Source organism: Abramis brama (assembly GCF_963993115.1).
Source record: "Abramis brama genome assembly, chromosome: 5".
NCBI lineage: Eukaryota > Metazoa > Chordata > Actinopteri > Cypriniformes > Leuciscidae > Abramis > Abramis brama.
In genome coordinates, this window is record NC_139967.1 from 17843967 (window position 1) to 17854604 (window position 10638).

Genomic DNA, 10638 nt, shown 5'->3' on the forward strand with positions numbered 1-10638 from the left:
GAAAATTACCAATTAATTGTCATTTAAGTGAAATTACTGAACTTAAATATACAAGCTTGATAAAAATTATCATTCTAGAAGAAAATTTCAGATGGCACTTAGAGGCTTTTGCATCTGAACTCTTCATATATTCTCTTACTGTTAAAATGCATTGTGTGAGAAGAATGAGAATTTAGGAGATTAAATATGTGTGCAGTGCAGAGACAAAAATACTCTTTACCTAATATGACGCAATTAAGCAGTCAGCTAAATAACCTTAAATTACTATCCACCAATAAATAACTGTAATCTGTGCATGATATTGTCAGTAAATCGTATGCATTTAATCTTACAATAAATTATTTAAATCAGCTCCAGACATGCACAAAAAGCATTATGTTTTTACATATAAGCATATTAATATATTTAAATTAATGCTTCTAGACACTAGGCCTATATTTTAACAATGTGTCTTAACTTCACACTGGTGGCGTTTTGTCTGTATAATCGGTGCGAAACGAAACATCGTTGCTTCCTTTGGGCTTTATAGGTCGAATTTGAATTTTTACTGTCAACATGAACAGGCATGTGAGGCAGAAACTCATACTACCACATTGGCAGAACCCTGTAGAAACTAGGCACCTTTTCAAAATAGGGCAGTTCTCTGAACTAACAAAATGGAGCCCGTAAGTTCTTGCCAGAACTATAAAGACTCTTTAATTAACACAATCTCGAGAGAAAAGCTAGACCAATGCTATTTTTGGCCACAATACAATACCCGAAGCACCTTTAAAGGGTGTGGCGACCTCAAATGGTGGCTCAAGTATCTTTTCATTTTTTACAATGCTGCCAACTTTAGTTACATGAATTTGTCCAGGTTACATACACAAACTCTTGTTAATTTCCGAAACAACAAATTGTACACACAAGTTTCAGCTGGTCATAAAGGGGAGGTCGTGGGTTTATTATAATGACACTGTGATATAGCCTATTTATGGGCGTGCATCCGCCCTTACTCAGTCTTACCATCTCACTCTGTCTTCATCAAGTGATCACTGAGGGAGTTGCCTTGCCTCGATAACGGACCAACAGCTCCAGCATCCGAAAACAGAAAAGATAAGGTAAGATCCGCTACAAACTCATTTGCACCCCGCTAGATAAATATTTAAGACGCCACTAGAAACGTAGCCTAACTTCCGCGTAGCGGAATTATTTTCCCATTATTCCCCAGACAAAAAATGTGACTGGTTGGGCTACCTTGGCTTCTGTGTAGAAGGCGTGAAAGTGCAATTAAGTTGGGGAAAAAAACCCGTTATCGCATTAAATGGCGGCGAAAAAACACGTTAATTTTTTTTATTATTAAACTAATTTTATTTCCGAAGCACGAACTGAATTCTTGCTGAAGAATGTCTGATGCGACATTCCATTTCAAAAGATTCTTCACGAGTTCAGTCTTGCACTAGATAAGAGATAGGGCACCGTGTAGGTTGTGTAGAGAGTTCTTAACATATCAGTCTCAAAGTGGTTTCTGACCGATCACTGTGTGTCCAAGTTTGGCTCATGTAGTAGTAGGTGCTACTATACGTGTGCTTTTGTTACAACAATAATTGTTATGCCTGTTTGTTTGTGCTCCAAAATGTCATGACCCCACCCTTATTGATACATTTTCTGCGGTGGCTGTGAAAGCTTTTTTATTGTCTGTACTAATTGCCAGGAATTTGATTACCCTCATCCCCACACCCCAAGCCTCATGCACATCAAAATTGAATAGCATTAGGTGAACACTTGAAGTCCTGAAAAGTAATTAATGCTCATGTTTTAAGCATGCTACAAATGGTATACTACTGAGGTATTCAGTATTACTTTGTGTTGTAAGTGACTTGTCATGTGTTTGTTCTCCAGGTTCTTTTGTGTGTGCGTAATATGCAGATGTGTACTGTGGTCAGGATGATGTGCTGTACTGCATTTGCCACTTTTTTCCTGTTGGGTAAATTGACACTTTCATCTCAAGCTCATAGAAAAGAAAAAAAGAACATGTATTGTTCCTATTCTTCCTTTTTTGAATTTCCTCAAAAGTTACCCCAAAGCCATATTTGCATATTAAATTATATTACAAAATGTTATCTGATCCTATTAAATGCACAGGACTGTCTTGTACCAGTTTCGGCTCAAACTTCAGCTAAGTTGGTGTTATAATTTTTCTAGGTGTTGCTTCTGGCCAGACTTCTCTTCAGATTTCATCCTGCTTGACTAAGGAGCAAAACCTGCAGATGTCCTGCAAGTTTACTCCAGCTGCAGACCCCAAGCTCCCGACTTGCTACTACGTGACTGAGGGCAAGTTGATTGGCAATAGCAACAGCAGCGTCGTACCAGACAGCACCTTCAAGAACCGTGCCAATGTCTCCATTTCGGATACCACATGCGAGCTGTATTTGAAAGGTTTCTCAGATGACAAACCCAAAATCTACACTTGTTTCATTAAACAGACTGCCTCACCAGTGTCAGTCAGTGAAACTGTGGACAAAAGTAAGACGTCTTTTCTTAAAGAAAATAGCAGTCCATATTAATAAAAAAAATAATAATCTTTTTAATCTGCATTGGTAAATAATTATCAAATTAATTGAATGGAATTGACAAGGAAGCATATTTTTGTCTTTTCTGTGTACTTTATTTCTATGGAAAATTCCACTGAATCAATGACTGATTGATGTTGATCATGCTGCTATGTGTTTTCTGTTTTGTTTTTTCAGGTAAGCTTCAGACCTGTTCTGCCTGGTGTGTTGTGCAACACAGTGGAGCAGCACTCCTGCTAGCTTTCCTCACTTTCCCACTCTTGTCAGAGCTTCTTTGAGTGTAGAATGGATCTCTCTGTATGACTCCAAATTAAAAACCAAATTATAAATCATCTAGCTTGTACTACACCATGTAACAAAAATACCATGTCAATGTAATCTGTTTCAATGTTTCCTCAGAAATCAGGGTGTACAGATATTGAGAGCAATTTTTCAATCCCGGAATATGTATGCATTGGTTCGGTTGATGCTGATGTCAAAAACACTATGTGATGCATGTCCCTTAAATCCCATGTAAAATCGTGTTCTTTTTAATCATGCTTTATAAAGTTGTCAAGTGAACCCATTGTTTGGCGTGAATATAATAAATTCTAAAATAAAATTTGTACTCTGATTGGGAACATATGTTTGGTGTGGTGAAAGTTGTGACGTTTTAGCACGTTTTGTTGATTTTTGTGAATAGCCTTACAAACATGCCCTAATAAAATAAGTTCAGCACGCAAGAAGTAAAATGACGCTGTTGTGTATGGCGCCCTCTAGTGACCAAGAGTTATATAAAAACACTGCCGCAGTGCACATGCGCAGAGAGGGTATGTCTCTTGAACGTTTGCTTCTCAGGATAAACAGGTAACTATTAAATGTTACTAAGGAATATATATATATTTGTGAAACGATAATATGCCTTATTATTAGTCATGCATTCTGAATCTTTCTGAAACTTTTTTTGTGGGATGCTTTTCACGCTTCTTTGTTTGCTTAGCTCAAATGCTAAATGCTGCTTTTTGTCAGTTTTTGTTTTGTTTGCCAGATTAGTCATAATTTTAATGGTGTTATCTAAACAACATTCATGAGTTACAAAAAAGAGCTGGTGGACAACGTGTCGGTTATCCGTTACCAAAGTGAGCTTTTTATGGCTTTCCGGGCGGTTTTTCAACAGATTGGTGTGGTGGGACTTTTAACGCAGCGGCGTAAAAACATCTCAACATGTCGGCGCCACACCTGCTTTTTGAACATTTATAAGAGTAGGATCTACTTAAAGAGTGTATTAGTGCAAAGTCGATGTATTAAATGTGCTCTTTTTCTATTCCTGTTGTTGTCTGTTGTGTTTTTGCATTGGATGTTTACGTTTGAGGACCACAAAGCTGAAGCCCAGATCACGATTCACTCCCAAATATGAGGCGAGTTTCATCTTCAGTGTCTTTGAGTCACATTTTATGCTCATTCAATTTCTGAAATCGACACTCCTGTAAAGCACAGTACAGTATTTTTTTACGCTGACATTGCATGCCCTGAAAAACCAGGACAGACCATTAGTGTTATTACATGATTATTGTATTTATATTTTGAACACACCCTTTTTTCCGCGTTGTATCATAAGCATTTCTTAATAATTATATCTAAAATGTATCTTTTGTTTCCTTTTTTTAGAGAACAGAAAAGTCATGATCCTGAAGATTCTCCCATGCTGCAGGACGGTGAGATGTTTGAATTGAACTGTCCCACAAGTTAGGTCATAGTGTATCTACGTAAATGCTTGGTAACAGCCAGTCTTTAGTTTCAGTTTAGTTGTGACAGCTTACAGCCTTTATAGCACCATATAGTGCTAAATAAAGTGCCCACAGTACACGTATCTGCAATTCAAGAAACAAACTTCACATTTTCTCTAACAAGACTGAAAACCCCCGGTATCTGACATCTCAACTGCAAAAACAACAAAAAAAACTTCCATGTTGAAATTGACACACTAAATTTATTTCCAGTTGTTTTAGGAGTTGTTGGACCAAACAGAGAGGGTCACCAAACAATAACCTCTATGTGCTGTTTTACCAGGTGTTGATGAAACGGCGGATGACCCACTGACTATCACAACCATCCAGCCAGCTACCGCATTTTCCACAGATCCGCAAATTAAGTATCATCTTTTCAAAACGGAAGGAACAGGGGGTCAGGTAAGTGGCATATGTATGCATAGTAAATATAGAAACTGAGATGTGATGATTAACCCCTTGACCTCCCTGGTTCAGGTAACCTACCGGGTAATCCACTTGGCTGATGGACAGGTAGAAGGACAGGCGGATGGAGCTGCTGCAGTCAGTGTGGTGACTGGATTTCCAACCACAACACAGGCAGCAATACCACCTGTAACCCAGGTATTACTTTTTTTTTAACGGGTGTATAAATTTGAGTTTGTTGCTGAAAACATATATATGTAAGAGAGGTAGTTGTGCTAAGCCGTTTTTCCACCATTGGGCCAAACCATTCTCTTTGCTTAAAGGAGAACGCCGGTCAATTTTAACATTGAGCTAATTTTTTTGTAAATTTGGAGTGCTGTCAGTACAGAGAACAACGACAAAAATCGGTGTTGCCTACACCGTGTTATCCTCTTTTTAAAATTTGCACCCTGTTGACTTCAATGGGGCAAGTTTTAAACCTGCTTTTAGCCTCTTAACATCCTTGATGTGTCATTACAAGTGCACAGCCAATGTGAGTGATTCCTTCAGAGTGAACACGGTGAATCTGACTGCAGTAGATGTGAAAGATATGAATAAAAATGAAGTTAATTCGGCCAGCGCTCATACCTGTATTTCTTTCCTGTTTTCGGTCGAAGTCCACAGTAGTCGATTGTCGAGTTCTCCACTGTTGCTTAGTTACCTATGATCACGTGCGTGAACTCGACAATCGACTACTGTGGACTTCGACCGAAAACAGGAAAGAAATACAGGTATGAGCGCTGGCCGAATTAACTTCATTTTTAGCTTTCCATTGGTGTATTGTTTGTTAGGACAGGACAATATTTGGCCGAGATACAACTATTGAAAATCTGGAATCTGAGGGTGCAAAAAAATCGAAACATCGAGAAAATCACCTTTAAAGTTGTCCATTTATGTTCGCGATTGTGCTGCATTCACTCACAAAAAGAAATGTTTTATATATTTATGGTAGGAAATTTACAAAATATCTTCATGGAACTTGATCTTTACTTAAAGCTGCAGTCGGCAAGTCTGGCAGATTGAGTGGACTTAGCCAAAATTTTGAATGTTTACAACTCTCATGCCCCTCCCCCACTACCAACGAGCACCCGCCCATCGTCAGTGCGTGTGTACCTGATTTTCTGTGAACGCGTCCGTCTCTTCAGCATCGATCAACACCATGGACTCGGAGGTAGGCTGCCCTGGCTAATCTATCCATAGATAGCAATAACCGAGGAATTGGAAGCTTGTTAGTAGATTTTCTCTCCGCCATCACGCTTCGTACAATCTTCAGGCGAACTTCAGGCGTGTCGTGTGCATGTGATATTGTAATGTGCGCGTCTGCGCGAGGGAGGGGGGATCTGTGGCGTGTGCACGAACTGTGATTGACAGTCAGATCTCACACCCCCCTGCGCTGATTGGACCCGATGAGACGGGAGCGGTGGATTTTTGCAAAACAAATAACATGCTCCAGGTGGAGTTAGAAGCTCGGGTTTTTTTCTAAAACCAACTTAGTTATGTTGTTCTGTCGGATTATAGTGTCAATTTCACTGAATTTGATCAAAAAAATGTTGCCGACGGCAGCTTTAATATCCTAATGATTATTGGCATAAAAGAAAAATCAAGAATTTTGACCCATACAATGTATTTTTGGCTATTGCCACAAATATACCCGTGCGACTTGGACTTGGTTTTGTGATCCAGGGTCACATATGAGATGTAAATGGCAACCGCATAATGGAGGATGTTCAGATATTTCTTTTAATTTTATTATTAATTTGTTTATGCCGCTCGAATAGCGTGCTAATAGCCAGCTACAGAGAAACTGATAGCCAGGCAACAGACAAGATCCTGAGTTGCAACGTCACTTACACGCATTCTACCAGCCTGGTTCAGCGCTGTTCCTTAACGTTCTTAGAACCGTTCGGCCCTATGGTGGAAAAGTGGAAGATGGAAAAGTGGCTTTAGTAAGTGCTTGTGTGCATGTGGTTATAGGCTGTAATCTCTCAGTCTGAGAGTCTAGAGGGAGAGACGTCTGAAACTCAATACTACTATCCTGCCACCATCTCTGACACATCTGCTGGTACCATGGTAACCAATCTCCACACAGCTGATTCGGTACTATCTCAGCCCACCCCTACAGGTAATGCCAAACTCCATTTTTACTACTGTTCAAAACTTTGATGACTCTTTTTTGTTGTTGTTGTTGTTGTTGTTGTTGTTGTTGTTGTTGTTGTTGTTGTTGTTGTTGTTGTTGTTGTTGTTGTTGTTGTTGTTGAAAGAAATGCATGCTTTTCAGCAAGGAAGCATTAAAATGATCAGTGAGTGACAGTAAAGACATTTATACTGTTACAAAATATTTCTTTCAAATACATTTTTTTCTTTTGAACTTTCTATTCAAAGAATCCTGAAAAAAGTATGAGCAGCAAAGTACGAAAGTATTATGCAGCATATGTTTTGTTTTGACATTGATAAAAAATAAGAATTGTTTCTTGATCAGCAAATTAGCATAATAGGATTTCTGAAGGATCATGTGAGACTGGAGTAATGATGCTGAAAATTCAGCTTTGCCAAATCAGAAATATTTTTTTTTTAAATAGTTCAAAATATTTAAAATTGTAATAATATTTCACAATATTACTGTTTTAACTGTATATCTTTGATGAAGACTTCTTTCAAAAACATAAAAAAATCTTTCCAACCCAAAACTTTTGAATGGTAGCGTATATAATGTTGTTTTGTTGCACAAAAGTATATGGATTTTCTACATTATATACAGCTAAAAGTTGAAAGTTACCAACTTTTAATTATACAGTATGTCTAATGATGCAAAAAAATCATCTATATATATATATATATATATAGATTCAATTACCTTTCTTCCTTTTCTTGCAGGTCAACTCTATGTAATGATGTCACCTCAGGATGTTCTAGCTACAACACAGCAGAGGTTGTCATCTCATATCACATAGCCTACATAAAACCACATGTCCAATCACTGTAATCTTTTTCTTTTCAACTTCTTCAACCAATCCTATATCCTCCTTTACAGTAAGTCAGGAACACAGCGCGTTTCCAGGGATGACAAACGGAGGGCTCAACACAATGAAGGTTATTCTGTTTCATTTGAAATCAGCAGCTCCACCTCATAATCCAGTCCCTGAATGATCCATCTTAATGTAAGCTTTCGTTTTCTGCCCTCAGTGGAACGCAGACGGAGGGACAAGATCAACAATTGGATTGTCCAGCTTTCCAAAACCATCCCCGACTGCAATTTGGATGCAACCAAGAACAATCAAGTAAGCTTTGTTAGCACAAGCACCAGTAGTATCTCGTTTGAATGTTCATTCAAAGTTGTAATGTATTTTTATTTATTTTTTTAAATGTTGTTATACCATGGTGTGTCTACTCTATTCTTATTGGCTCTGGAATGTGTGCATAAATACAGTTTAATTCAAATAAATGCTATAATTCATTAATTCAAATAAATGTAATCTTACCGCACTACTACATCTCTGTGTCTTATTTAAAGCAGGCAGAACGCTAGATCTAACGACCTGTAACTGATAAAAATGATTAAAAAAACTCGCACTGTGTAGTATAAACACATTCCTGGACACACATTAGTATTGTTGGTATTGCCCTTTGACTTATGTTCTTCTAACAATTACATACACTTACTGTACATATAATTTACTTGATTATGAAACGGACAAAATGTAACTAATACTTACAACTTTTTTGACAACTATAGCACTCGCATTGAAATGAGCCACCCACCTCACAGTTCTGTCTTTTTGTATTTTTAAACTTTTTGAATGTGACAGTTCCTTGTACATCAAAATTCTTGTGCACCAACATGTAAATAGATTGAGAGTCCTGGTTATTCAGATTTTCTTTTGCTCTTCCATGTAGAGTAAAGGTGGGATCTTGTCGAAGGCATGTGACTACATCCAGGAGCTGCGTCAGAGCAATGCACGACTGGAGGAGGAGCTTAATACTGTGGATAGACTGAGGTTGGACAATCAGCTTCTCAAACAAGAGGTATTTCATGTGCCAGCAAAAGCTTCACACTCCAAATTAAAGAGCATTCTGAACATTTTTAGTTCATTTCATAGTACTGATTTTGCAAGTATATTTTTATTATCAAGTGTTTTGTAAATTAATGAACAATACAGGATGATTACCAGCTACCAACACTTCCTCTATATCCACAAGAACAACAACAACTGCTGCTACTAATAGTAATTCTAATGTCAAACATATAGCAGTACTGCACTTTTATGTTGTGGAATGGATCTTTGAAGAGAATGGAAAATAGAGTTTTCTTACCTCTTGCAGTCATTCTCTCTCTAATCCCTCGCTTCCACCCACACAGATGGAAGAGTGGAAATCAAAGAATCAGATGATCAGAAACCAGTTGAGACAGCACGGCATAGTGGCGGCATCAATGGACTCTCAGTGAAGGACTGCAGAACCAATATACAGGATTCACAGGCTGTGGTCTTTTCATTAATTCCGTTTCTACAGGTTTGAAATCATGTGCAAGAAATCATTCTCACGGTGGACACAAACTTTCTCTTTCCCTCTTCTATTGTTTGACTTTACACACACAGCCATTGATTGTTTCAGATTCTTTTCAGGGTGATCTGGTATTACAACTGCACTGAAATTGTGTATAATTGTCAGATCTGTATATTTGTAGATCTGTGTCTAAAGATGGACTTTACTTATTTAGAACTACTGTGGAGGTGTTTCAGGTATGTTTTTGTTTTTGGAATTTGTTGAGTTTGTTGACCTTCATTGGGTTCTTTAAGAAAAAAATAAAAACTTATGTCCATTCAGTCAGAAGTTGTTGATAAAACCATTTCCTATGCACTGGACAATCAACTGGGACCAGTTTTGGTCATTTATATTGCAATTATGAAAAGTACACATCACCAGTGAATTTGTTTTTACATAACATTGTTAAAGGTTAATAGCACAATTTTTATGACATTTTAAATGGAAACCCTGGGTAAGTTTGTTGATTTAATTACCTGTCTTGGTGAACTAGCACAAGTGCACAGATTTGTTGGAACTGAAACATGATTTTAAATGATAAATATCCAAAATAAACAATTACAAATTATTAACAAAGCAGCCAATGTTGTTCTAATTTGAGCCTTAGATTTTGTCTGTTAATACAGCAGATTCAGATATTCTATTATCAAGAGCCATAGTATACATCGGGAGAGTGTGGAAGGGTTGGCTGGAGCAAACCATGCATAGAGCTTCTGTATAAGAAACTATACCAGACACGAGTAAGAGGTTTTTTTTGGTGTATATGTATAATACACCAAAATATTGTTAATATAGATATAACTGTTTAATACAGTTGTGGCCTAATGGTTAGAGGGTAACAGTTGGACTTCGGATTCGATGTAGGTGGGAGAGTGAATGAACAGCGCTCTCTTCCATGCTCAATACCCATGACTGAGGTGCCCCTGTGCAAGGCACCAATCGCTCCCCAGATACTGCTCCGGTTGTGTGTGTATCCACGGTTTGCAGTGTGTGCGTCTTCACTTTTAATGTGTGCACTGACTTGGATGGGTTAAAATATGATGAGGACAAATTTAGAGTAGGGGTTACCATACTTGGCCTTCACGTCACATCACATCATGTCACTTGTAATTATATAACACAAACATCACAGCAGAAGTCTCTTAAAGTCCCCCTGTAGTCAATAATTGTATCCCTTAAAACTCATATTTGATCACAAAAATGACATATTAAAATGTTTTTTCTGTGAAAAAAAAAAAATCTCCATGCTTTAAAATATCCTGAATGTAACTCTACACCCTTGCCTCATTTAGTAAATGCTGTTCTATGAATATGCAAATTAGCCTGCCCCCACT

At 37.8% G+C, this 10638-nt stretch overlaps 2 protein-coding genes across 3 annotated transcripts; both read left to right on the top strand.

Moving 5' to 3' along the window:
- Positions 1-830: 830 nt before the first annotated feature.
- thy1 (Thy-1 cell surface antigen) lies at positions 831-3172 on the top strand. Its single transcript, XM_084113541.1, has 4 exons — positions 831-1100; positions 1882-1966; positions 2185-2505; positions 2730-3172. Exons 2-4 carry the CDS (start codon positions 1903-1905, stop codon positions 2828-2830), a joined length of 486 nt encoding a protein of 161 aa, XP_083969667.1. The 5' UTR covers positions 831-1100; positions 1882-1902; the 3' UTR covers positions 2831-3172.
- Positions 3173-3323: 151 nt separating this feature from the next.
- On the top strand, positions 3324-9880 carry usf1l (upstream transcription factor 1, like). Of its 2 annotated transcripts, XM_084113537.1 has the most exons (11): positions 3324-3398; positions 3904-3949; positions 4200-4246; positions 4602-4720; positions 4796-4921; positions 6737-6884; positions 7637-7691; positions 7794-7852; positions 7946-8040; positions 8657-8785; positions 9120-9880. In XM_084113537.1, exons 2-11 carry the CDS (start codon positions 3945-3947, stop codon positions 9204-9206), a joined length of 870 nt encoding a protein of 289 aa, XP_083969663.1. In that variant the 5' UTR covers positions 3324-3398; positions 3904-3944; the 3' UTR covers positions 9207-9880. The 2 variants fall into 2 exon arrangements, with proteins under 2 accessions (XP_083969663.1, XP_083969664.1); XM_084113538.1 differs by lacking the exon at positions 3324-3398 and having other exon boundaries at positions 3882-3949.
- Positions 9881-10638: the final 758 nt, after the last annotated feature.